Source organism: Podarcis tiliguerta (assembly GCF_965153285.1).
Source record: "Podarcis tiliguerta genome assembly, chromosome: 10".
In the NCBI taxonomy this organism is placed as follows: domain Eukaryota; kingdom Metazoa; phylum Chordata; class Lepidosauria; order Squamata; family Lacertidae; genus Podarcis; species Podarcis tiliguerta.
Window position 1 is genome coordinate 68,608,902 of NC_139543.1, and position 27,627 is coordinate 68,636,528.

At 47.5% G+C, this 27,627-nt stretch overlaps 2 protein-coding genes and 1 long non-coding RNA gene across 3 annotated transcripts in view; 2 read left to right on the forward strand and 1 right to left on the reverse strand.

Moving 5' to 3' along the window:
- FBH1 (F-box DNA helicase 1) overlaps window positions 1-4,082 on the reverse strand; it is a 49,434-nt gene extending 45,352 nt beyond the window's left edge. The window contains exons 1-3 of the mRNA XM_083401896.1: window positions 3,988-4,082; window positions 2,866-3,030; window positions 660-1,210 (exon numbers count right to left, since the gene is read on the reverse strand). Of these exons, the coding sequence (XP_083258022.1) occupies window positions 660-1,210; window positions 2,866-3,030; window position 3,988 (717 nt within the window). The 5' untranslated portion in view covers window positions 3,989-4,082. The remainder of the gene's footprint in view (window positions 1-659; window positions 1,211-2,865; window positions 3,031-3,987) is intronic.
- LOC310659308 overlaps window positions 1-26,557 on the forward strand; it is a 182,760-nt gene extending 156,203 nt beyond the window's left edge. The window contains exon 2 of the long non-coding RNA XR_014502742.1: window positions 25,858-26,557. This is a non-coding gene — a long non-coding RNA (uncharacterized lncRNA). The remainder of the gene's footprint in view (window positions 1-25,857) is intronic.
- On the forward strand, window positions 8,446-26,557 carry ANKRD16 (ankyrin repeat domain 16). Its single transcript, XM_083402354.1, has 7 exons — window positions 8,446-8,858; window positions 11,086-11,306; window positions 14,506-14,548; window positions 15,666-15,774; window positions 16,430-16,591; window positions 20,915-20,993; window positions 24,857-26,557. The coding sequence occupies exons 1-7, from the start codon at window positions 8,545-8,547 to the stop codon at window positions 25,030-25,032; spliced, it is 1,104 nt and encodes a 367-aa protein (XP_083258480.1). The 5' UTR covers window positions 8,446-8,544; the 3' UTR covers window positions 25,033-26,557.
- Window positions 26,558-27,627: the final 1,070 nt, after the last annotated feature.

A 27,627-nucleotide genomic window follows, 5' to 3' on the forward strand; every position in this document is an offset into this window, starting at 1 on the left:
CACGTTGCTTTTGCTGAAGCCAAGGAGCCTGCATTCGCTCCATAGGACGCACACACATTTCCCCTTCATTTTTGGAGGGGAAGAAGTGCGTCCTATAGAGTGAAAAATATGGCACATTAAAGCAATAAATACAGTGGTGCCCCGCAAGACGAATGCCTCGCAAGACGGAAAACCCACTAGACAAAAGGGTTTTCCGTTTTTCAATGCGCTTCGCAGGACGAATTTCTCTATGGGCTTGCTTCGCAAGACGAAAATGTCTTGCGATTCTTGAGATTTTTTTTCGCTCCCCACCCCCTTTTTCTAAGCCGCTAAACCGCTAATAGCCTTTTAGCAGCTAATCCGCTAATCCCTTAAACCTTTAATAGCCGCTAATAGCCGCTAAACCGCTAATAGCGCTAATCCGCTAAAAGGGTTGCTTCGCAAGACGAAAAAAACCCTAGATGAAGAGACTCATGGAACGGATTCTTTTCGTCTTGCGAGGCACCACTGTATGCTTTTCTGCTTCCCTGCTTAAGAAAGCTGGAGGGGCCAGTCGGGCGGAGATGTCAGTCACTAAACCTGGCACCTAGAGATCTCCACGTGGGTGCAATTGGGCCCTTGCCAATCGCAAAACACGCTTGGCTAATTTCTGACGCAACCGAGGAGGAAGCATTGCTCACCTGTGGGTCAGAGATGATCCGGTGCCAGCGATGAGACACCAAGGTGAGACTCTGGAAGAGATGGGCCGCGGGCACGAGGGCAAAGATCTCGCGGAGAACCTCGTCGGGCAGCTGCTCTATGTTTCCCCGGGGAACATCCCAACACAGGGTCCCCAAGAGCCCAAAACACGCATCTGGCAGAGGATCAATATCAAAGTCGTTGGCATCCGGCTTGAGCCTTCCATCAGCCCAGGGCTGCTCAGATCGCTGCCCCAGTGGTGGTTTTTCATCCTGGTCCCACTGGTCACTGCCCGCCCCGAGGTTGTTGGGGCTCTCAGGGAAATGTGGCCGTTTCCTGGAAGCCATCAGGGCTGGGTCCCCGCTGTCCCCGACTACAGAGCAGGAGTCCTCCGGGTCTAAGAAGTCATCGTGAGCGAAAAAGGATTCCGGGAAGTCTACCTCCCTTTTGCACTCATTGTCTTTTGCCACGACAGCTGAGCATCTAGGCGTTTGGGGTCTGCTTCTGAAGTAGTCGGTGATGCTGCTTTGGTGGCCCGCTCCTCTGACAGAGACTGGAAAGGAAAGAAATCGCAGGATCTGTTTCCAGTCTTCCAGCACCCTTCCCCACAACATCTGGTACCCTCCAAATGTTCTGGACCACACTGGTCCTGGCCAGTAGGGCCATTTTGAACGACAATGCCCATTTACGGTGTACAGTGGTACCTTGGTTCTCAAACTTAATCCGTTCTGGAAGTCCGTTCCAAAACCAAAGCGTTCCAAAACCAAGGCACGCTTTCCCATAGAAAATAATGCAAAATGGATTGATCCGTTCCAGTCTTTTAAAAAGAACCCCTAAAACAGCAATTCAACATGAATTTTACTATCTAATGCAGGGGTCAGCAAAGTTTTTCAGCAGGGGGCCGGTTCACTGACCTTGTGGGGGGCCAGACTATATTTTGGAAAAAATAATGAACGAATTCCTATGCCCCACAAATAACCTAGAGATGCATTTTAAATAAAAGCGCATTCTACTCATGTAAAGGGGACGCGGGTGGCGCTGTGGTTTAAACCACACAACCTAGGACTTGCCGTTCAGAAAGTCGGCAGTTCGAATCCCCGCGACGGGGTGAGCTCCCGTTGCTCTGTCCCTGCTCCTGCCAACCTAGCAGTTTGAAAGCATGTCAAAGTGCAAGTAGATAAATAGGTACCACTCCAGCGGGAAGGTAAATGGCTTTTCCGTGCGCTGCTCTGGTTCACCAGAAGCAGCTTAGTTATGCTGGCCACATGACCCGGAAGCTATACGCCGGCTCCCTCGGCCAGTAAAGCGAGATGAGCGCCGCAACCCCAGAGTCGGCCACGACTGGACCTAATGGTCAGGGGTCCCTTTACTCATGTAAAAACACCAGGCAAGCCTCACAAAATAACCCAGAGATGCATTTTAAATAAAAGGACACATTCTAATCATGTAAAAACACGCTGATTCCTGGACCGTCCGTGTGCCAGACTGAGAAGCATAGCTGTCAACGTTTCCCTTTTTTAAAGGGAAATTCCCTTTTTCCGAATAGGATTCTTCGCAAGAAAAGGGAAAAGTTGACAGCTATGCTGAGAAGGCGATTGGGCTGGATCCAGCCCCCTGGCCTAAGTTTGCCTACTCATAATCTAAAATGAAAGCAATAAACAATGAACTGCAGTCACACTATCAATCAATCAGTAGCTGAACTAGGTTCCACAGTCACAAAAACCAAACAAAAAAGCCACAAAAACAAAAGCGCAAAATAAATAGCAAAAACAGACAGACCTCAGCGTAACACTGAAAATGGAAGTGTGGCACTCAAATCGGAGCATATTCAGCTTCCGAAAAAAGTTCACAAACTGGAACACTTCCTTCCGGGTTTACAGTGTCTGGGTTCCAAGTTGTTTGAATACCACGGCGTTTGAAAACCAAGGCGCCAATGTAGTTTTAACCCATCCTGGTGGCTGTTCCCAGGGCTGCCCCTCGGCCGCAAACATCTCCTTCCCTCATTTCCTCACCCCAACAACCCTGTGGGTTAAAAGCTGAGACCCAGCAATTTGCTCCAAGCTTAGCCAGCTGAGGTTGCCCACCGCTGATTTACGGAAGCAAGAGTTTTGCCCATGGCTTCCCCCAAACCCGAGTTGAAACCCCACCACCTGATATTTAGCAGAGATCGGCCACACACTTCCAGCCCCCCACCACAGGCGGCTATACCTCGGGGGTGCTTTTTCGTCCGGTAAGTTGGGTATAGACCTCTGTGGACGTCTTGGCTCCCTTGTCTCCAACCCAAAGGCTGCGTCAAGGATGAGGCCCCTTCCGGGCTCTGGATCAGAGCTTCACACTCGCAGGCTGTTAGGCGAAGCTGCTTATGTCGTCTCACTGTCCGCAACAAAATGGTAAGAAATCATCCTTTTGTGAGTGTTAATTCAGTATTGGGACAGGTGAGGCAGTGTTAGAAACTCATTAGCATAAGCTAATCGCCTTAAATGTAGGTTACAGTCGTCACAACAGTCTCGGTGACCTTTTTTTTTTGTTACAATGAAAATTATTATTGCTGTTATAACTATTGATTTTACTGGAAGGGCTGGTGCCCTGCTGTTTTTACTGCAATTATCCGTTTGCATATAACACAACTTTTAATTTTAAATACAGTTTTAATTGTGTTAATTTTTTATTTTTTTTAATTAATTATTCCTCCTCAGTGTTGTTAGCTGCTCCTGTTTTTATCAGTAAGCCACCTCAAGTCTCTGTCAGGGAAAGAAAGGTGAGTTAATATTAAGGATAATGTGCTAAAAAAAAATTTAAAACCAACTAACGATTTATTAAATAATCTATATGCCGCCACATCACAAAAAGCACACTGCGGCTCGCAACTATGTGAAAACATAGTTCGAAACTCCCATTTTTCCAGGCGCATTTTGCGACAGGGAATTTCATTAGTGTGAGCAGTTTCTGAGCTCTTGGAATAGACCCAGAGAAAAATGGACTTAAAACCATAAAACTAGACACACACACACATACACTCACCCAAATAAAAAGAGAAACTTCAAAGCAAAAAGCAGATTATAAAATTACACACAGGCTCTGAAATGCACACATAGTAACAGAAAACCTATGGATTAAAATGCACAGAAAAAGTGATTTCCTGCCATTTTTAAAGTTCCAGCAAATTTCCTCCCAAAATAAAGATGCAATTCAACCCTAATTTAGTAACAGCCCCAATATATCTAACACCCTACCCCATGCAAACCAGGGTTTTAAAGCCATTAGCCCTCATTTGCAGTTAATTAAGGGTGTGGATTAACACTTTCCCTTTTCCCCATCCCTGACTCTCACTCTCATCTTGGAGGAAACTTGAAAGCAGGAAAGAGGCGTCGCCTTTGCACGCCCACCTAACCCGCCTCCAGGGTTTTGCTTCGCGCAGCCTACCTTGCTAGGCGCCTAGGCCCCGCCCTCCCCTGATTGACGCTCCAGGCGAGCCATAGAGCTCGCCGACCCGCGGGCTCTTCCGGGTTCGGCCGAGCCGTTGCCAGGGCTCGGAGGATACGAGCGGACACGTTGCCCGGAGTTTGCTGACGTACTTCCTCTTTGCTTCCGGCCTTCCTCCCAATCAAAGAGATAATAGCATCAGGCAAGAGGTCGGCGAAGCTTTCACTTCCGGTTCCCGTGGACAGTCCTCCATGTGCGGGGCAAGAGTGGTGGAACCGCGTAGGGATCCATTGCGCATTAATGGGCTTTATTGGAGTTAAATGAAGCAGGTATGCCGAGTTTTCCGCAGGCGGGCGGCGTTTGTATTCAAGCAGGCTTCTAATTCGTTGTCGCTTTTAAATATTATGTCGTGTTTTCTTTTCCCAAGGGTGGATCGCTTCTGGCACTTCTGTATTCTGAATATCGTCTGAATTTATTCCTTAACTTGCATGTTTGTGCTTTCGGCTTCTTCTCCGCCGCCGCCTCCTCCTTTTCCTTCTATAAATCACACACACCCCAATACTGTTGGCAGGAGGACAACACAAACGTAATAGTAATAGTAATTTATTATTTGTACCCACCCATCTGGCTGAGTTTCCCCAGCCACTCTAGGCGGCTTCCAACAAAGATTAAAAATACATTAAAATGTCACACATTAAAAACTTCCCTAAACAGGGCTGCTTTCAGATGTCTTCTAAATGTCAGGTTGTTGTGGTAGTTCTTCTCTTTGACATCTGGTGGGAGGGCGTTCCACAGGGCGGGTGCCACCACCGAGAAGGCCCTCTGCCTGGTTCCCTGTAACTTGGCTTTTCGCAGGGAGGGAACCGCCAGAAGGCCCTCAGAGCTGGACCTCAGTGTCCGGGTAGAACGATGGGGGTGGAGACGCTCCTTCAGGTATACTGGACAGAGGCTGTTTAGGGTTTTCAAGGTCAGCACCAACACTTTGAATTGTGCTCGGAAACGTACTGGGAGCCAGTGTAAGTCTTTCAAGACCGGTGTTATGTGGTCCTGGCGGCCGCTCCCAGTCACCAGTCTAGCTGTCGCGTTCTGGATTAGTTGTAGTTTCTGAGTCACCTTCAAAGGTAGCCCCACAAATGAGAGTCTACCAAATGAGCTGTCTTGTGGGCCCCTCTTGCAGAAATTGGCAGGGAGGAGGATGGGGGACAAACCTAGAATTAGCGCTGTGGGTTAAACCACAGAGCCTAGGACTTGCCGATCAGAAGGTCGGCGGTTCGAATCCCCATGACGGGGTGAGCTCCCATTGCTCGGTCCCTGCTCCTGCCAACCTTGCAGTTCTAAAGCACGTCAAAGTGCAAGTAGATAAATAGGTACCGCTTCAGCGGAAGGTAAACGGTGTTTCTGTGCGCTGCTCTGGTTCGCCAGAAGTGGCTTAGTCCTGCTGGCCACATGACCCGGAAGCTGTATGCCGGCTCCTCGGCCAGTAAAGCGAGATGAGCGCCACAACCCCAGAGTCGGCCACGACTGGACCTAATGGTCAGGGGTCTCTTTAACTTTTATCCTGCAAAGCCCGTGCTCTGTTGCTGAGTTGCAACGTCCTTCCAAAGTCCTAGAATCCAAACGGTACCCCTTGTCACCTTGGAGTGTAGCCTTATGAGGCTTTGCCCTCGGGTGGGAAAAATCTTGCGCCTGGGAAAGGGAAGTGGGAGTCAACAGAGACTCAAGGAATAGATTCGGAGAAAAGGCTTTTATTTCTACCATCCATGAACTGGTAGAAGGAGCAAGTGTGATAGTTCACAAAAAACATGCACGAGTTCACAATCATGTGCACAATCATATATACCCCTTTCCAGATCCCTCCTCCTTTCTCCTCCCTCAAGAGTCCTGCCCATGAGTTCCTCTGAGCATGAACAGAAAGCTGTCTTGGGACTATTGGGACTCTTGGCAGCCTTCCCAGGAAAGGGGTTTCAGAGTGTTCAGATATGTTTCAATCTCTTGTTCTGGCATGGTTCCCGGACAGAAAGCAAGTTGCAATGTGGTTCTTTAGCAAGGCCAGAAGGCGTGAGAAAGGCCTGAGAAACAATGGACTGCTCTCTACCTTTTGTTTCTGATGCTTAGCTGCTGAGAAGATGATTTTGAGAAGCTTTGAGCCTGCTTTGGTGGGGGGTGACTTCGGGCCTAGGTGAGGTCACCTGTCCTCACCTTCCTTCATTCCCCCCTCTTAATATTTGGACAGCCTTTTTCTTAAAAAGGCTCGTCCCAGGAAGGCACAGGCCGGTATACTTGGGCCAGCGCTATAATCTGGGGGTGAAGCATGCGTGCAGATACCCCCCCCCCTTCTGAAGCCCACATTGCAGCCAGAAAAGTTCCTGCCGCGGACTCAGGTGTAACGGTTTGGGCTGGGAACGTACATGTCAGATTGTCACTGGCGCTCTTTGATTTATTGACACAAAGCCAGCCAGAAATTCGGTGAACCTAGCCTTATCTGTGCCATTCTTGCACAGGGTTATTACCAAGTTGGTGCTGTGGTTCAAGGGGGCTTTAGTTAAGTTCTGGAGGCTCTGGGTGGAGCTCTGTCAGGTGGAAGCGGGCTGGGGCGTAATTTCCCTGATTGAACATCCCACAAAAATACCTGTCAGGGAACTGCCATCGGAGCTGGAGGCGGAGAGGAGGCTCCAGAAGGATGGCGGAGAGGGTCCCAGTAGGGAGAGAGGTAGTCCATCTGCTGGGGAAGGAAATCAGCGTAACACCAGTGGAGAAGGGGGGCAGATGGGGGAATCGGAGAGATGGCTCCAGGACTCCTCGCTGGAGACCAGCGGAGAAGGCACGAGTACTCCGCTGCCCACACCCACTTTGTGCAGAAAACTTCTGCGCAGGCAAAGTAGGAGGAGACTGGGCATCAAACAGCTTCTATGCTGGAAGAGGTTCAAGAAACGCCCACTGACGGATTCTGCCAGCGACTGAGGCAGCCACGGAACTTGAGGCTGTCCAGACAGAAAGGGTTCAACCAGGCAACCTAGCCAGGAGTAACGGCAACTTACGCACGAGCAACCCCAGAACCATTACAATACCCTTCTCTGCAGGGGGGTTGTAAGGCTACCCAGGGGCCCTGCAACCTTCTATAAAAACTGTATATGCAAAGGGAAAGAAAAGCAAATGAGAAAAGGTCCTCTTTCAATTCATGCTGGATTCTTGAGCCGTGCAAAACGCCAGGAGTGACGTCTAGCAGGGCTATAGTCTGGTGGGCGTCGGGGCGTCTGGTGGGCGTTGGGCGTCTTGGGTCTCTTCCAACAAGACTGGGGGTCTGGGTCCAATTTGGGTCCTCATCAGCTCGTCCATATTGATGCTCGACCAAGGCTCAAGGCGTTCTGGCAAAAGCTCACCTGTTAAGAGACGAGATAACAAAGACGGCAGCGATTGCACAGAACAAATTGATAGATAACATTTGCACATAAGGTGTATGTCAGGGAACTGCCATCGGAGCGGGAGGCGGTGAGAGGGCTCCCGGATGATGGTGGAGAGGGCCCCAGTAGGAGGAGGGATAGCCCATACGCTGGGGAAGGAAATCAGCGTAACACCAGTGGAGAAGGGGAGGAGATAGAGGAAGCGGAGAGGTGGCTCCAGGACTCTTCGCAGGAGACCAGCGGAGAGGGGACAAGTGCTCCTTTGCCCACACCCACCCTGCGCAGAAAGCTTTCGCGCAGGCAACGGGGGAGGAGACTGGGCGTCAAGCAGCTTTTATGTTGGAAGCGGTTTAAGAAACGCCCACTGACGGATTCTGCCAGCGACTGAGGCAGCCACGGAATAGAGGTTGTCTTGTCAGAAAGGGTTCAACCATGCAACCTAGCCAGGAGTAAAGGCAACTTACGCACAAGCAATCCCTAGAACCATTACAGTATATTAACTCAAAAGGGTATGCTTGGCAGGAAACTTCGCAAGGGGTTAACAGTTCTGTTCCTTGGGTTCAGTTTTGCCAGCTGAGATTTTTTAAAAGCCTCATTCGTGTGCTCTAAGTTTCAGAGCTTTAAGCCATGTTGCAAATTTCAGTTCATTTGCCAGTGTCTGTAGAAAGAACAATGCGCTCCTTGCTTCCGACAAAGTTTCAAATTCCTCAAAGTATCCGTTCCTATGTTGCAGCAGCGTTTCCTTTTTCAGAGTAAAATTGCACCTTAAAAAGAAAAACTTGACAAAGTTCACAGAAAGCATCCACTTGCTTTTTAAGAAAGTCACTCTTCAGGTTAGCGCTTGGGCAGGGGTTGGGTAACCTTTGGCCTTCGGGTACAATGGTAAAATGCCATCAACACTTGACTCAACAGGTGGAGCCTCTCTTATGATTCCACACCCCCCCTTTTGTTTCCTGTTTTTAGGCCACGGGGAGACCTAAAGGGAGCAAGCTTTGTCATGTCTCTCCTGACTCCAAATTCTTACCTGGAGGTGTAGTTTTTGTTTTTGCACCCACCTCCAGCGATGGCTGAGGGCAACCTTCCTAGGTTGGTGAAGGAAGGGAATCTCGCCCTTCTGAAAGAAGAGGTTGCAAATGTTTGGGATGCGAAAAAGAGGCATTTTGGGAGGTCCGGAGACACCCTGCTCCACCACGCAGCCCGGCACGGCCAGCTGAGGATCCTCATTTACTTAGTCGAGGGCTTAGAAATGGACGTTGAAGTGTTTAATAGCGATTATAAGCGACCCCTCCATGAGGCGGCCTCCATGGGTCACAGGGACTGCGTCTTGTACCTGCTGGACAGAGGAGCTACTGTCGATTGCTTGAAGAAAGCAGACTGGTACGTACGGTGGGGTCTTTGGTTGTAACTTGGGTCATATTTAGCATTTGCAACAAAATCGTAGAAGAGTTTGGATTTGCTATCCCGCTTTTTCACTACCCGAAGGAGTCTCAAAGCGGCTCACATTCTCCTTTCCCTTCCTCCCCCACAACAAACACTCTGTGAGGTGAGTGGGGCTGAGAGACTTCAGAGAAGTGTGACTGGCCCAAGGTCACCCAGCAGCTGCATGTGGAGGAGCAGGGACGCGAACCCGGTTCCCCAGATTACGAGTCCACCGCTCTTAACCACTACACCACACTGGCTCTCAGAGTTGCAAGGAACACTGAAGGAACTTAGGAAGCAGCCTTATACCAAGTCAGACATCGTTCCACAGGGTGGGCGCCACCACCGAGAAGGCCCTCTGCCTGGTTCCCTGTAACCTTACTTCTCACAATGAGGGAACCGCCAGAAGGGCCTCAGAGCTGGACCTCAGTGTCTGAGCTGAACGATGGGGGTGGAGATGCTCCTTCAAGTATATTGGGCCGAGGCCATTTAGGGCTTTCAAGGTCAGCACCAACACTTTGAATTGTGCTTGGAAACGGACTGGGAGCCAATGTTGGTCTTTCAGGACTGGTGTTATGTGGTCTCGGCGGCCGCTCCCAGTCACCAGTCTAGCTGCCGCATTCCGGATTAGTTGTGGTTTCCAGGTCACCTTCTTTTCTTTTCTTTTCTTTTTATAATATTTTTATTAAGATTTTCACATAAGAGAAAAAAAGAGAAAAAATACAAAAATAAAAACAAATAAAAACAATTCAATTTTCATAATATTTCTTGTGTTTGCTTATTTTCTGGACCTCCCCACACCTCCCCTCTCTGTATTCCAGTTCAAATCTTTAATCAGCAAATCCCTTCCCTCTACCTTATCTTTATCTTGATCTTAGTATATTATACCTTTTGTTTTTCGTCTATTAACTTTCCATTTTTCCATATTCCTTCACCACATTATTACTAATAACCCTTTAACCTCAATCCAACATCATCTAACATTCATTAGTTTTATAGTGTTTCTGTAAATAGTCTTTAAATTTCTTCCAATCTTCCTCCACCAACTCTTCTCCCTGGTCTCGGATTCTGCCAGTCATTTCCGCCAGTTCCATGTAGTCAATCACCTTCATCTGCCATTCTTCCAAGGTGGGTCAATCTTGTGTCTTCCAATACTTTGCAATAAGTATCCTTGCTGCTGTAGTAGCATACATAAAAAAAGTTCTATCCTTCTTTAACACTAATTGGCCGACCATGCCCAGGAGAAAGGCCTCTGGTTTCTTCGGAAAGGTATATTTAAACACCTTCTTCATTTCATTGTAGATCATCTCCCAGAATGCCTTAATCCTTGGGCACGTCCACCAAAGGTGAAAGAATGTACCTTCAGTTTCTTTACATTTCCAACATTTATTATCGGGCAGATGATAGATTTTAGCTAGCTTGACTGGTGTCATGTACCACCTGTATATCATTTTCATAATATTCTCTCTTAAGGCATTACATGCTGTGAACTTCATACCTGTGGTCCATAACTGTTCCCAGTCAGCCATCATAATACTATGTCCAATATCTTGTGCCCATTTAATCATAGCAGATTTTACCATTTCATCCTGAGTATTCCATTTCAACAGCAAGTTATACATTTTTGACAAGATCTTAGTTTTGGGTTCTAACAATTCCGTTTCCAATTTTGATTTTTCCACCTGGAAACCAATTTCCTTCCAGGTCACCTTCAAAGGTAGCCCCACATAGAGCGCATTGCAGTAGTCCAAGCAGGAGATAACCAGAGCATGCACCACTCTGGCGAGACAGTCTGCGGGCAAGTGGGGTCTCAGCCTGCGTACCAGATGGAGCTGGTAGACAGCTGCTCTGGACGCAGAATTGACCTGCGCCTCCATGGATAGCTGTGAGTCCAGAATGACTCCCAGGCTGCACACCTGGTCCTTAAGGGGCACAGTTACCCCATTCAGGACCAGGGAATCCTCCACACCCGCCCGCCCCCTGTCCCCCCAAAACAGGACTCCTGTCTTGTCAGGATTCAACCTCAATCTGTTAGCCACCATCCATCCTCCAACCGCCTCCAGGATTTGAAATCTTCTGACTGGCCTCAAGGCTGGCTCTAGAATAGTGGGTGCTGTCTCCTATGAAATGTTTCTGTCTCTGATAATAAATTGTGTCTCCCCCTGTCCCTCTCGTGGACTTTTAGGACCCCCCTTATGATGGCTTGTACCAGAAGGAATCTAGACGTCATTAAGGATCTCATCGACCATGGAGCAAACCCATTACTGAAGAACAAAGATGGCTGGAGCTGTTTCCATATTGCCAGCCGAGAGGGGGATCCTGAGGTCATCCGGTACCTCCTGGATGTCTCTCCAACCATTTGGGACACGGAAAGCAAAATCAAGAGGACTCCCCTACACACAGCAGGTGAGTTCAGGTGTGTGATTGCAGGCATAGAGATGATACATCACCTCGGCCCTAAGTGGGGGGTGTATATATCCGTGGGACTGTAGTCCCACCATTTGAGGTCAAAAGATAGCAAAATCCCTTGGACGTCCCTAGTTGCATTTTCAGAAGATTGTGATTGGGAACTGCTGACCTCTGAGTCTGTCATACGCCAACCAGATGACTCCTCTTCCAAAGAGGTTCTGGCAGAGGGTGATCTGGAGTCCCCAGAAAGTCCAAAACTTGCAAGATACAGTGAACGCTCGGGTTGCAAACATGATCTGTGCGGGATGCCGCCTCTCCTGGTATGCCCCACAGAGAAACTTACGGTCTTCAAATAAAAACATCTTGAAGGTCCCAGGCCACAGAGAAGTTAGGCTGGCCTCAACTAGAGCCAGGGCTTTTTCGGCCGTGGCTCCGATCTGGTGGAACACTCTGTCACAAGAGACCAGGGCCCTGCGGGACTTGACATCTTTCCGCAGGGCCTGCAAGACGGAATTGTTCCACCAGGCCTTTGGCCAGGGCACAGCCTGACTCCCTCCCTCGGCAATCTTCGCAGAGCTCTGGCCCAATGGTTGCCAGTGTCTTGAAATAATTAATTTTATAATGAATGATTTTAGAGTGTTGTTTGTGCTGTACTTTTGTACTGTTTTATTGTTGTTAGCCGCCCTGAGCCCGGCTTCGGCTGGGGAGGGTGGGATATAAATAAAATTTATTATTATTATTATTATTATGCACGTTAGCAACCTGCAGCGTTCGCAACCCGTGTCTGCGCATGCGTGGGTTGTGATTCAGCACTTCTGTGCACGCACAAAGTGCAATTTAGCGCTTCTGCGCATGCACGGCTGCCAAAACCCAGAAGTAACCCGTTCCGGTACTTCCAGGTTTCAGCGGTCCGTAACCCGAAAAAACGCAACCTGAAGCGGCTGTAACCCAAGGTACAGTTGTATCTCAGAAGTCCATTCTGGAAGTCCGTTCGATTTCCAAAATGTTTGGGAACCAAGGCGCGTCTTCCCATAGAAAGTACAGTGGTACCTCGGGTTACAGACGCTTCAGGTTACAGACTCTGCTAACCCAGAAATAGTACCTCGGGTTAAGAACTTTGCTTCAGGATGAGAACAGAAATCGTGCTCCGGCGGCGCAGTGGCAGCAGGAGGCCCCATTAGCTAAAGTGGTGCTTCAGGTTAAGTACAGTTTCAGGTTAAGTACGGACCTCCGGAACGAATTAAGTTCTTAACCCGAGGTACCATTGTAATACAAAATGGATTCATCCGTTCCAGACTTTTAAAAGCAACCCCTAAAACAGCAATTTAACATGAATTTTACTATCTAACGAGACCGTTGATCCACAAAATGAAAGCAATAAACAATGTACTGCAGTCATGCAATCAACCAATCAATCAATCAGTAGCTGAACTGGGTTCCACCCAGTCACAAAAACCAAACAAAAAAGCCACAAAACCACAAAATAAATAGCAAAAACAGACAGACCTCAGCGTAACACTCAAAACGGAGCATGTTCGGCTTCCGAAAAATGTCTGCAAACCGGAACACATACTTCCGGGTCTGCAGTGTTTCCAAGTTGTTTGAGTACCAAGGCATTTGAGAACCAAGGTGCCACTGTACAGTCGTACTGTGGAAGTCAAATGGAATCCATTCCGGAAGTCCGTTCGACTTCCAAAGCGTTCAGGAACCAAGGCACGGCTTCCAATTGGTTGCAGGAAGCTCCTGCAGCCAATCAGAAGCTGCGACGGACGTTTATTTTCCAAAGAACACTCACTTCCAAGTTTGCGACGTTCTGGAGCCAAAACATTTGACTGGCAAGGCGTTCGACTTCCGAGGTACGACTGTATTGTGGATTCTGCTCATTTCGACATCTGGCGATTGCTTTTCCTTCTAGTGTGTGGCAAAATCAGAGGTGAGTTCAGAGGTTATCTCCAGATAGAATTCTATCATACGTGGTGGACTTGTGATAAAGTAAAGACATTTTGGGAGTCGATCTATAATGAACTACAGAAGATTTTCAGATATACTTTCCCTAAAAAGCCAGAAGCATTTTTGCTAGGCTTGATGGGAAATGAAATTATGAAGATAGATCAAAGACTATTTCTGTACGCCACAGCTGCCGCGAGGACTTTGTTGACCCCAAAATGGAAATCACAAGAAATACCCATTATTGCAGAGTAGCAGGCAAAAATGATGGACTTTGCTGAGTTGGCCAAACTGACTTGCAGGATCCGAGATCAGGACGATCAGAAATTCCAGAAAAACTGGAGTAAATTTACAGTATACTTAAATGATAATTGTAAAAACCTAAAGACACTAGCAGGATTGAATTAATTCCTGCAATGTCGAGGGGATGTTAAGATGTAGAGAGTTAGAATACGCGACTGAAGAGAAGGAGGGAAATCGCAAGCTCGGCAGAGCCAAAAGGTTTATATGTTGATTAATGTATTGCTTAAAGAAATGTATAAAGAAAACAATAAAAATTTATTGGGGTGGGGGGAGAGGTTATCTCCAGATAACTGACTGTGTACAGAGGTCCTTGACAAATACAGTGGAACCTTGGTTCTTGAACAGCTCAGTTGACAAACAAATCGGCTCCCGAATGCCAAAAACCTGGAAGTAAGTGTTCCGGTTTTCGAACATTTTTCGGAAGCCAAACGTCCAATGCGGCTTCCGTTTGATTGCAGGAAGCTCTTGCAGCCAATCGGAAGCCGCACCTTGGTTTTTGAATGGTTTCGGGAGTTGAAGGGATTAAGTTCGAGAACCAAGGCTCCCCTGTAGATACTAATATCAACCAGTGCTGTTTTTCTATAAAAAGAGGTGCCAGAACTCGCCATGAACACCTCCCTTGTCCTCGTATGATGGCAAAAGCTCATAGCTGTCAACGTTTCCCTTTTTTATTATTCCGAATAGGATTCCTCGTAAGAAAAGGGAAAAGTTGACAGCTATGCAAAGGCGCCCACCTGAGATGTGCCGGAACTGAATTCTGGCTAGTTCTGGCTGGGAAAAAAGCCCAGATATCAACTATGGGGATTTTAATTTGTGACTAAAAATAGTAAGGGAAGGCCAAGGATGATGGGAATTGTAGTCTAAAACATCTGGAAGTCACCAGGTTGGGGAAGTCTGGTATCTGTCGTCAAACCCAACTTTGATAAATCCCCTTTTTGTCACACAGCAATGCATGGACGTCTGGAGGTAGTGAAAATGCTCCTTGAAAGGTAAGCAGACTGCCTGTTTTTTTTTTTCCAAGTAATTTTTTATTGTTTTCCTTACATATTCTCTTCCAACAAGCCATATTAATGCCATACATTTCCTTTGACTCTGCCGAGTCGCGACTCATAGAATCATAGAGTTGGAAGAGACCACAAGGGCCATCGAGTCCAACCCCCTGCCAAGCAGGAAACACCATCAGAGCACTCCTGACATATGGTTGTCAAGCCTCTGCTTAAAGACCTCCAAAGAAGGAGACTCCACCACACTCATTGGCAGCAAATTCCACTGTCGAACAGCTCTTACTGTCAGGAAGTTCTTCCTAATGTTTAGGTGGAATCTTCTTTCTTGTAGTTTGGATCCATTGCTCCATGTCTGCTTCTCTGGAGCAGCAGAAAACAACCTTTCTCCCTCCTCTATGTGACATCCTTTTATATATTTGAACATGGCTATCATATCACCCCTTAACCTCCTCTTCTCCAGGCTAAACATGCCCAGCTCCCTTAACCGTTCCTCGTAAGGCATCGTTTCCAGGCCTTTGACCATTTTGGTTGCCCTCGTCTGGACATGTTCCAGTTTGTCAGTGTCCTTCTTGTGGGTGAACATATCAGACGACACAGCGATTCTTCAAACAGCTCTTGTTTATTCAGAGGCCAGGACAGAACTGAACTGAAGGGTTCAGTCAGCCTGCTTATATAGAGCTCCAGTACAACGTAACTGTAACAATTTTCTAAAACTATCCAATCACTGAACGTTCCTTTCAATCCCTTATTTGCATAACTATCTACAGTATCCCCCTGCTGGCCCAGGGTGAGAACTTCAGTACATAACAATCTCCTTTGTCTTGCTGATATTAAGGTGCAAGTTGTTCCCTAGGCACCATGTATATATTTTTTGGACCTCCCCTCTATATGCTGATTTGTCTCCACCTGTTATTAAACCCATTATGGTGGTGTCATCTGCAAACTTAATAATTGCAGTAGACGGGTCCAGCTTTTCACAGATAGTCACTTGCACACTCCTTTGTGTGTGACGCCACCCCCAGGTAATCTCACGACCCCCACCGGGGAACAATGCCTTCGGAAATCCCTGCTCCAACTTGTCCTCTTTGTGCTTAATCCTAAGGTGCCGCTACCAACCTGACAGCAGGGACAAATGTGGCGTCACGCCTTTTATGGACGCGATACAACATGGGCACCTTGGCATCGCACAGCTGCTTCTAGAGAAACATAAGGTATGTGCAAACGATGTTGTGTCTGTTTAAAGAAGAAATGCTTTAAACCCTGGGTAGGCAAACTAAGGCCCGGGGGCTGGATCCGGCCCAATCACCTTCTCAATCCGGCCCGCAGACGGTCCGGGAATCAGTGTGTCTTTACATGAGTAGAATGTGTGCTTTTATTTAAAATGCACCTCTGGGTTATTTGTGGGGCATAGGAATTCGTTCATTATGATTATTTTCAAAATATAGTCCGGCCCCCCACAAGATCTGAGGGACAGTGGACCAGCCCCCTGCTGAAAATGTTTGCTGGGGCCTGCTATAAACATCTGGTGCGGAGATGGCCTGTGATTCTTGCAGGTTGTGACTCCAGATGGTTAGGCTGGATCAGGGGTCAGCAAACTTTTTCAGCAAGGGGCCGGTCCACTGTCCCTCGGACCTTGTGGGGGGCCGGACTATATTTTGGGGAGGGGGATGAACGAATTCCTATGCCCCACAGATAACCCAGAGATGCATTTTAAATAAAAGCACACATACTACTCATGTAAAAACATGCTGATTCCCGGACCTTCCGCGGGCCAGATTGAGAAGGCGATTGGGCCGCATCCGGCCCCCGGGCCTTAGTTTGCCTACCCATGGGCTGGATTGTCACACAGGACTTTGCCTCCCTTAGGCTTGCTACACCGCCCGGGATGCTCTCGGCGCTCAGCCCCTGCACCAAGCCGCGGTCACAGCGCAGGATCCTGCCCTCCGGTTCCTAGTTTCAGATCTCGGCATTGATGTCAACTCCAGAGCCACTTCGCTGCAGCTGACGGCCTTGCATTATGCTGCCAAGGTCCTTTGCTTTTCTCCTTGGGAGTTTTCACTGACATTTCAATAACATTTATTGATTTTCCAAAAATTACAAAAAGAAAAGAAAAAACACAGGAGGGGGAAAAATCACAACCAAATTAAACCATAATTTTTGGGGGTGCATTTCCCTCCAGGTTCCATTATAATGTACTTTTTCCTGCACGTCTATAAAACCTTATGTACTTAACAATCCAATTTTAAAACCTTCTTCACCTTATTCCAAGTGACTTTTAAAAGTTGTACTAATGTAAGAATCTATACACAAAGCTTTAAACAAATGCATTGAATGGTTGCCTGTTTTTGGTAATAATTTGCCCTGCATAGTTCAGTAATTTATTTTGCCAATCTTCTTCTTTGTTTTATTTTATTCTTTGGTAGATGTACAGAAAGAGAACCACATACCAATAAATATTTTTTTAGAAAGGGGCAAAATTAGATACAGATGCACCAAGCATTTAAAAAAACAAACAAATCAAGACTTCTTCCCCTTTCTATTTTTTTTTTAGTTTTCTAAAATTATTTTGACAAAGTAATAACCATAAATAAATAAGAATAAAAATGTGCACCCCACCACTGAGACCATTCCATAGTAACTATCCAGCCTCCCAAAATTTCAGCACCTCTTGCGATCGTTTGAGCCCTTTCCGTTTTAACAGTACAAATTCTAAAAGAGACAATGCACGGATTTTTGTAAACTAAGAAATCTTTAATAATTAAAAAAAAAAAAAACACAGTACAAATTCTACACCTTCCACATCTCCTCAAAATCATTTTTCCTGCATATTCCCCATCTTACCTTAATGGCACATGGTAATTTATCATTAATAGCTATATCCCACACCTCTTTATACCATTCTTCCATTTTATGTCCCGCTTGTCCTTGTTTCTCCTCTTAAACATTGTCCCGCATCTGTGCACAGAACTGGCGTAGAATCGTAGTTGCCAAGCATCATCTAGTCCAACCCTCTCTGCAATACGGGGCTCTTTTGTCCCACGTGAGATTCGAACCCGCGGCCCTGAGATTCATAGAATCATAGAGTTGGAAGAGACCACAAGGGCCATCGAGTCCAACCCCCTGCCAAGCAGGAAACACCATCAGAGCACTCCTGACATATGGTTGTCAAGCCTCTGCTTAAAGACCTCCAAAGAAGGAGACTCCACCACACTCCTTGGCAGCAAATTCCACTGTCGAACAGCTCTTACTGTCAGGAAGTTCTTCCTAATGTTTAGATGGAATCTTCTTTCTTGTAGTTTGGATCCATTGCTCCGTGTCCGCTTCTCTGGAGCAGCAGAAAACAACCTTTCTCCCTCCTCTATGTGACATCCTTTTATATATTTGAACATGGCTATCATATCACCCCTTAACCTCCTCTTCTCCAGGCTAAACATGCCCAGCTCCCTTAGCCGTTCCTCATAAGGCATCGTTTCCAGGCCTTTGACCATTTTGGTTGCCCTCCTCTGGACACGTTCCAGTTTCTCAGTGTCCTTCTTGAACTGTGGTGCCCAGAACTGGACACAGTACTCCAGATGTCAAGAATGCTTTACTGATGGAGCCCTCCAGATGTTAATGGGCGGGGATGATGGGAGTTGTAGTTAGCAACATCTGGAGAGCCAATGGGTTGCAGGGGACTTGTTGTTGTTTAGTCGTTTAGTCATGTCTGACTCTTCGTGACCCCCTGGACCAGAGCACGCCAGGCACTCCTGTCTTCCACTGCCTCCTGCAGTTTGGTCAAACTCATGCTGGTAGCTTCGAGAACACTGTCCCACCATCTCGTCCTCTGTCGTCCCCTTCTCCTTGTGCCCTCCATCTTTCCCAACATCAGGGTCTTTTCCAGGGAGTCTTCTCTTCTCATGAGGTAGCCAAAGTATTGGAGCCTCAGCTTCAGGATCTGTCCTTCCAGGGAGCACTCAGGGCTGATTTCCTTCAGAATGGAGAGGTTTGATCTTCTCACAGTCCATGGGACTCTTAAGAGTCTCCTCCATAATTCAAAAGCATCAATTCTTCATCGATCAGCCTTCTTTATGGTCCAGCTCTCACTTCCATACATCAGGGGGCTAAGGGTTTTCTATTTTTCTGTTCTTGTTTTTAATCATGTACTTTGTGTTTTTTAATAATGCATTTTTAGGCTGTGAACCACCCTGAGAATTGCAAAATGAAGGGTGGCCTACAAACTTAATACACAAGAAAAATAATAAGTTCCTCCACACCATCTTTATTCCATTCTGCCCGCCTCTCTCTACAGAAAAGCGCTCTATTGTTTCACTCCTTTAAAAGTAGGAAATTCTCTGCTCATTTGGATTCCCCGCATCTTGTACATCGCTGGCTCCATTTTTGGCTGCCCTGCCATTATAAAGAGCGATGCTGGCCTGCTGAACAGAAGCGCATTAGATTTACAGCTAGGAGTCCAGCCTTTTATCTTCATGAGACTTAATTCTCTCAGCAACCTCTTTAGCTGCCAGCGCATGGCCTGTGGAAGATAAATCGGGCTATTAAAACTGAATTGCCGACATGTGCAATTCATCGTACGAACATCTGGGCTTGCCTTATCCCTGAGCCAGACCCTTGGTCCCATCTAGTCTGATATTATTATTATTATTATTATTATTATTATTATTATTATTATTATTATATTATTATTATTATTAATATTATTATTATTCCCTGTTTAGGGAAGCTTTTAATGTTTAATAGGTTATTGTATTTTAATGTTCTGTTGGAGGCTGCCCAGAGTGGCTGGGGAAACCCAGCCAGGTGGGCGGGGTATAAATAATAATAATAATAATAATAATAATAATAATAATAAAGGTAAAGGTACCCCTGCCCGTACGGGCCAGTCTTGACAGACTCTAGGGTTGTGCGCCCATCTCACTCAAAGAGGCCAGGGGCCAGCGCTGTCCGAAGACACTTCCGGGTCACGTGGCCAGCGTGACATCGCTGCTCTGGCGAGCCAGAGCCGCACACGGAAACGCCGTTTACCTTCCCGCTAGTAAGCGGTCCCTATTTATCTACTTGCACCCGGGAGTGCCTTCGAACTGCTAGGTTGGCAGGCGCTGGGACCGAACAGCAGGAGCACACCCCGCCGCGGGGATTCGAACCGCTGACTTTTCGATCGGCAAGCCCTAGGCACTGAGGCTTTAACCCACAGCACCACCCGCGTCCCTTAATAATAATAATAATAATAATAAAAGTAGTAGTAGTAGTAATAATAATAATAATAATAGTTATTATTATTTAAATTGGTATATGACCATTCATCCATAGATCTCAGGCGGTTCACAACATGAAATTCAATTCTCCCTACTCTGACTGGCAGTGGCTTTCTAGGGTCTGTGGCAAAGATGGAAAGGAGTTCCCAGTCCTTTTGTTCGTTATATAGAGGGGCTTTTCAGCCAAAAAGGCTCCCAGAGTAGCTTATATCCCATCAATTAATACAAGACGGGCCCTTTCCTGCAGTCTTACGGCCCATAATAATTAATTGTTTTGATTGTATGGTTTTAGGTGTGATTATTGTAAACCACTCTGATACAGTGGTACCTCGGGTTAAGTACTTAATTCGCTTTGGAGGTCTGTTCTTAACCTGAAGCACCACTTTAGCTAATGGGGCCTCCTGCTGCTACCGTGCCGCCGGAGCACGATTTCTGTTCTCATCCTGAAGCAAAGTTCTTAACCTGAAGCACTATTTCTGGGTTAGCAGAGTCTGTAACCTGAAGCATATGTAACCTGAAGCGTATGTAACCTGAGGTACCACTGTATACATATACACATACACATATACATATTTATACACACACACACACACACACACACACACACACACACACATATATAAAGGTAAAGGGACCCTGACCGTTAGGTCCAGTCGTGGCCGACTCTGGGGTTGCTGCGCTCATCTCGCTTTATTGGCCGAGGGAGCCGGCGTACAGCTTCCGGGTCATGTGGCCATCATGACTGAGCCGCTTCTGGCGAACCAGAGCAGCGCACGGAAACACCATTTACCTTCCCGCCGGAGCGGTACCTATTTATCTACTTGCACTGGTGTGCTTTCGAACTGCTAGGTTGGCAGGAGCAGGGACTGAGTAACGGGAGCTCACCCCGTCGCAGGGATTTGAACCAAAATGGGAGGGAGGAGGACCTGTGATCATCCGGATGTTGTGGGACAGCCTGTATGGCCAATGGTCAAGGGTGATGGAAGCTGCAGTCCAGTAATATCAGGACAGCCACAGGTTCCCAGATCCCTGGCCTAGATAGAGAAAGGTTCTGGTTTTTGCTGAGCGTGAAAGTTGTGTCTCTTCTCACACAACGCAGGAAGGACATGCAGGCACAATCGAGACGCTTCTTTTGCTCGGTGCTGATCTGAATGCGAAGGATGGGAAAAATCGTACTGGTAAGACCCTTTCACGCTTCTTATAGGGATTACGTCCAGCATTTGCACAAACAGGCTACCAGTGGGGTGGATGGAATATTAGGGGAGGGGTAATACCTCTGAGGACGTGGGTGGCGCTGTGGGTTAAACCACAGAGCCTAGGACTTGCTGATCAGAAGGTCGGCGGTTCGAATCCCCGTGACGGGGTGAGCTCCTGTTGCTCGGTCCCTGCTCCTGCCAACCTAGCAGTTCGAAAGCACGTCAAAGTGCAAGTAGATAAATAGGTACCACTCCGGCGGGAAGGTAAATGGTGTTTCCGTGCGCTGCTCTGGTTCTCCAGAAACGGCTTAGTCATGCTGGCCACATGACCCGGAAGCTGTACGTCGGCTCCCTTGGCCAATAAAGCGAGATGCTAGTCCACAAGAATTTTATTAGCAGATTTCTTCTTCCTAGAGCTAAGCCAATCTTTTGGGTACTTGTAGAAATCCTAAAGTGGTGGTGATGAGTCATGGTTTTGCTGCGGTGTGTAATAATAATAATAATAATAATAACAATAATAATAATAATAACAACAATAATAATAATTTGTTATTTATACTCTGCCCTTCCCAGTTGAAAAACCGGGCTCAGTCGTCCGCGACTGGACCTAATGGTCAGGGGTCCCTTTAACTTTTTGATACCTCTGGTGGGGGACATGACAGGCTCTTTCTGGGGTTGTTTGTCCACCTTTGGTCCCCACCTTGCACTTAGCTCTCACCTGCGCCTCCTGGAAGCTGTCTACATGCAATGAGGAGATGCAATGAGGTAGCGGGAACATTCTTTCATATGTGGTGGACATGTAAAAGGGCAAAAGAGTATTGGGAAATGATGCATAATGAATTGAAAAAAACGTTTAAAAGTACTTGTTTAAAAAAACAGAGTCCCCTTTGTTGAGGATAATTCAGACGGAAATTCCCAGGTGTTAAAAAAGGTTATTTATGTATGCCACTGCTGCAGACCATGTCCTGTTAGCTGAAAAATGGAAAACGAGCGAGGATCCAACTAAAGAAGAATGGCAACTGAAGCTGACGGAATATGCGCAGCTTGCAGACTTAACATATAGAATAAGAGAACAAGAAGAACATACATTTAGAGTAGATTGGGAAATGTTTATCGAATATATTGGGGGGGGAATTGTGTACACTTGAAAACGTTGGCAGCATTAAGATAAATTCAACAGTGTAAATAAGTTTTGATGGATGTAATAATGGAGGACTGATTGGTTTAGTTTCTGCAGAATATGCAGGGATTTATGATATGCAAAATGAACCATGGGAAAGAGAAGAAGGGAAGTCATTGATATTTTAAGGATGTTTAAATGAGTATTCTCAGTGGCGTAGCGTGGGGGGTGCAGGGGGGCCCGGCCGCACTGGGCGCAACATCTGGGGGGGGCGCACTCGCACTCGCAGCTCTCTGCTCCTACCTGGCTCACTCACTCTCTCTCACTGCAGTGCTGGCTGTGCGAATCCGATCCGAGCTGCCGGGTCGCCGCCCACTGTGGAGGAGAGGGTGCCAGGCGTGCGGTGCGGTGCGGAGAGAGAGCGAGGGACTATCTGGGGGAGGGACAGTGCAGCGGGGGGGGGGCGCAAATTACTTGCCTTGCCCCAGGTTAGGGGGCGCAAATTACTTGCCTTGCCCCGGGTGCTGACAACCCACACTACGCCACTGAGTATTCTAGATTGTAAAACAGAAAATTGTGTGTGTGTGTGTGTGAATGAATGAAGCTGTCAGCATGCGACAGTAGCCACAATCCTGGGAAATGGCTTCCACTGGCTGGCTACAACTCCGTGACTTAGGGGCTTCCCCTGCCTTTAAAGACAGGCTCTGGCGGACGGGGCGGGCAAGACCAATAGTGGGTCCAGTGGTCAAGAAGGCGATTTCTGCCCTACAGTGGTACCTCAGGTTAAGTACAGTGGTACCTCAGGTTACATACACTTCAGGTTACATATGCTTCAGGTTACATACGCTTCAGGTTACAGACTCTGCTAACCCAGAAATAGTGCTTCAGGTTAAGTACTTTGTTTCAGGATGAGAACAGAAATCGTGCTCCGGCAGCAGCATGAGGTCCCATTAGCTAAAGTGGTGCTTCAGGTTAAGAATGCTTCAGGTTAAGTACAGACTTCCGGAACCAATTAAGTACAGTGGTACCTCAGGTTAAGTACTTAATTCATTCCGGAGGTCCGTTCGTGAAAGTAATGGAAAGTGGATTGATCCGTTCCAAATGATGAAAAAACACCCCCTGAAACAGCAATTTAACACAAATTTTACTGTTTCACAAGACCATTGATCCATAAAATGAAGGCAATAATCAATGTACTGCACTATAAAATAAATACAGTGGTGCCTCGCAAGACGGAATTAATTCGTTCCGCGAGTTTTTTCGTAGAGCGAGTTTTTTCGTCTTGCGAAGCACCACGGCGGGGAGGGGCGGGGAAAAGCAGGGCAGCTGCCGCAGCCGGTCCTTGGACTCACCCGCGCCTTGTGGACACCGCGCGACGCGGCTGCTGGAGGGCGGCGGGGCTCAGGAGCGCGACTCCGACTGCAGCGCTGGCTGCTGGCGGCAACGGCTCTCTGAGAGGAGCGCGCGAGGGCGGTGGGCAGCGGCGCGAGGCAGCCGGAAGGTCGGAGGGAGCCGGAGGAGTCGTCAGCCGGAAGGTGGGAGGGAGCCGGAGGAGCGGGGAAGCGAGCGTGTGTGCGTGCAGTGACCGTCGCCATGACAGGAGAGGCAGGGCCATTTCGTCTAGCGAAGCAAGCCCTTTGGAAAATCCGTCTTGCGAAGCACCTCAGAAAACGAAAAACCCTTTCGTCTAGCGGGTTTTTCGTCTTCCGAGGCATTCGTCTTGCGGGGTACCACTGTAAGACAGTTTTTTAGATGAAAAAAATTAAAATTTATTTCCAAACTCGCTGTTTGGAGAGGGCTCAGGGTCTTCTTCCACAATCACAATCAGCTTGGCTCCCGGCATTCACGGAGGCCTGAGAGAGCTCCGTAGGCCCCGCTAATGTCCGGGTTTGCCTCCAGGCAGCGGCGAGGCCTCTGGGAGCTTGGACAACTTACTTCCAGGTTGAAGCGTTCATAACCCGAGGTACCACTGCATTTCATTTATTTATTGCATTTTATATCCCGCCCTGCGTCCTTTTCTTCCAATGAACTTAATGCGGTGTGCGTGGTTCTCATGGCTGAGAACCCTGGTCTCTTCAATGCTTTAACCACAATACCTCAAAGTATTGAGGTATTGTATACGGTATTGTATACGGTAAGTATACGGTCAAAGGCCTGGAAACGATGCCTTATGAGGAACGGCTAAGGGAGCTGGGCATGTTTAGCCTGGAGAAGAGGAGGTTGAGGGGTGATATGATAGCCATGTTCAAATATATAAAAGGATGTCACCTAGAGGAGGGAGAAAGGTTGTTTTCTGCTGCTCCAGAGAAGCGGACACGGAGCAATGGATCCAAACTACAAGAAAGAAGATTCCACCTAAACATTAGGAAGAACTTCCTGACAGTAAGAGCTGTTCGACAGTGGAATTTGCTGCCAAGGAGTGTGGTGGAGTCTCCTTCTTTGGAGGTCTTTAAGCAGAGGCTTGACAACCATATGTCAGGAGTGCTCTGATGGTGTTTCCTGCTTGGCAGGGGGTTGGACTCGATGGCCCTTGTGGTCTCTTCCAACTCTATGATTCTATGATTCTACCTAACTGGGTTCCCATTGAACACTCCTGCAGCTTAATCAACTGCAACTTAATCAACTGTAAACACAGGCAGCTAAGCGAGAAAGAAACTGTGCCATGAGCAGCTGGCCACCAAACCCTTCCCTTTCAATCTTAAGTCTGCTTCTTCTCTTCCCACAGCCCTGCACCTGGCATGCTCAGGCCAGCATGCCGCATGCGTGCAAATTCTCCTGCAGGCGGGGTTGCGGGACTCCCTTGACAGTACCGGAACGCACGCACGGCAGCTTGCAAAGAAGCCAGCCCTCCTCCAAATTTTTGATGAAATCCCAGTGCCGCCCTGCCCTGTCCATCAGTAACGGAAGTCGTCTTCACCGGGACTGCAAGCAGAGCCTTCTCTGCAGTGGCCCCTTGGCTTTGGAATCAAGATCAGCGAGGCTCCCATGAGTAGATGCTGGAGGATTCTGACGCAGAGACGGAAAGTGCCAGCGGTCGCTTGCTTATCCAAAAAGAAAACCAGCCCTGCTGCTATTTGCTGTTTTTAATCCACAAACGAAATGTCATGGACGACTTATCCTGCATTTTGCATTGTATTTCCTCTGCATTGGAATGACTGCTGTGGAATGTCTGCCACACTGGACAGCAAGCAAAATAATGCTCTCTTTTTTTGTCGGAAGCTGAACCACAGTGGATGAGAAGCAACAGAAATCAGTCCCTCCTTACATCCCTCGCTCCCATTCTTGGTTGCTTTGGGCTGCAGGTTGAGACATTTTCATTCCTTTGTGTAGGTGTATCGGAATCTGTCTGATAATAATAAATAATAATACATTTTTATTTATACCCCGCCCTTCTCGGTTCAAAAACCGGGCTCGGGGCGGCTAACAACAAATTTAAAAGGCTTTAAAACACTTAATTATAAAAGCAGCATAAAATACAGTATAAAAACATGAATAACAATAAAATTCAAAAATCAATTTAGGAGAAATAAGCATTAGATAATCCCCAGGGCTAGCTGGCTGAAATAGTTCTACTTGGGCCAGCAAGGAGACTAGGGGAGAATTAGCTGTGGGATCTCAGAGCGGGTGATCTTCATAAAAGGGGAGGGGGAGGGAAGAGAAGGGAAATAAACGATCTGGCTGAATTCAGATTAAAGGCCAGGCGGAATAGCTCTGTCTCACAGGAAGGAGGGAGGTTAAATCCTGCAGGGCCCTAGTCTCATGGGACAGAGCATTCCACCAGGTTGGAGCCATCACTGAGAAGGCCCTGGCCTTGGTGGAGGATAGTCTGACTTCCTTAGGGCCTGGGACCTCTAAACTATGGTTATTCATGGACCTTAAGGTCCTCTGCTGGGTATACCAGGGGAGACTGTCCCGTAGATGCGAGGGCCCTAAGCCACAAAGGGCTTTAGAGGTCAAGACAAGCACCTTGAACCTGACCCTGTACTCCACCGGGAGCCAGTGCAGCTGGAAAAGCACTGGGTGAATATGCTCCCATGGCAGGGACCCCGTGAGGAGCCTCACTGCAGCATTCTGCACCCGCTGGAGTTTGTGGGACAGTTTCAAGGGCAGCCCCGTGCAGAGCGAATTACAGTAGTCAAGCCTGGAGGTGACCGTCGCATGGATCACTGTGGCCAGGTCGGGGCGGGAAAGGTATCTATCAGCCCATCTATCTCAGTATCATCCGCACCGTTTTAAAAAGCTGTTTGACAGCTGAATAAGATTCGACAAAAGGTGGTGGGCTGTCCTTCGCTGGAGGTTTTCAAACCCAGGTTGAATAGCCATATGTTAAAAGGTTATTTAGCTGCGATTCCTGCATTTCTGGGAGTGGACTAGTTGTCTTCCAATTCTACAGTTCTGTGATTTCAAGTAAATAAGACCATTCATGTCCGGGCGTCACAGCTATTTTGGTCTTTGTTTTCCCCAACGCACAAATCACCCATATCCTCTAAACTAAAGAAGTGTTAAACATTCTACATACAGAAGGTGCTCCAATCTCTTTCTCATTTCGGTATTTATTTATTTTGGGCCATGCCCCTGTCCCAAGATCAGAGGGTGACCAGAACTAAAAATGCCCAGGCACACTACAGCTTTTATATCAGGCATCCCCAACCTTCGGCCCTCCAGATGTTTTGGACTACAATTCCCATCATCCCTGACCACTGGTCCTGTTAGCTAGGGATGATGGGTGGCCAGAACTGTACACCTTTATTCTAAAAATGCCCAGCTTTTATAGCAGGCATTCCCAACCTTCGGCCCTCCAGATGTTTTGGCCTACAATTCCCATCATCCCTGACCACCAGTCCTGTTAGCTAGGGATCATGGGAGTTGTAGGCCAAAGCATCTGGAGGGCAGAAGGTTGGAGGTGCCTGTTTTATATATTAATGGTAAGGCGAGACATTTTCCTTTTATTCTCCCCCCAAAGCCCTGTCCTAAGCGAGGAGACTACTCCGTCCTGCTGCGTGAACCATCAACTCTAACCGCACGTTTGGGTGCTGAACAATTAACTGGCACTAGCAGGTGAGCAAATGATTCTTTCTCAAACAGGCAAGCAGCCATAGATGGGCGGGGTATAAATAATAAAGTATTGTTATATTAATGCTGAAGAGCTGTGGAACGGCCAACTCACACATGCTGCAGGCTCTGGAATCGACTTACTTAAACGGCCTCGGTCCAGTATACCTGAAGGAGCATCTCCATCCCCATCGTTCAGCCCGGACACTGAGGTCCAGCACCAAGGGCCTTCTGGCGGTTCCCTCACTGCGAGAAGCAAAGCTACAGGGAACCAGGCAGAGGGCCTTCTCGGTGGTGGCGCCCTCCCACCAGATGTCAAAGAGAAAAACAACTATCAGACTTTTAGAAGACATCTGAAGGCAACCCTGTTTAGGGAAGCTTTTAATGTTTACAGTGGTACCTTGGGTTACATACGCTTCAGGTTACAGACTCCACTAACCCATA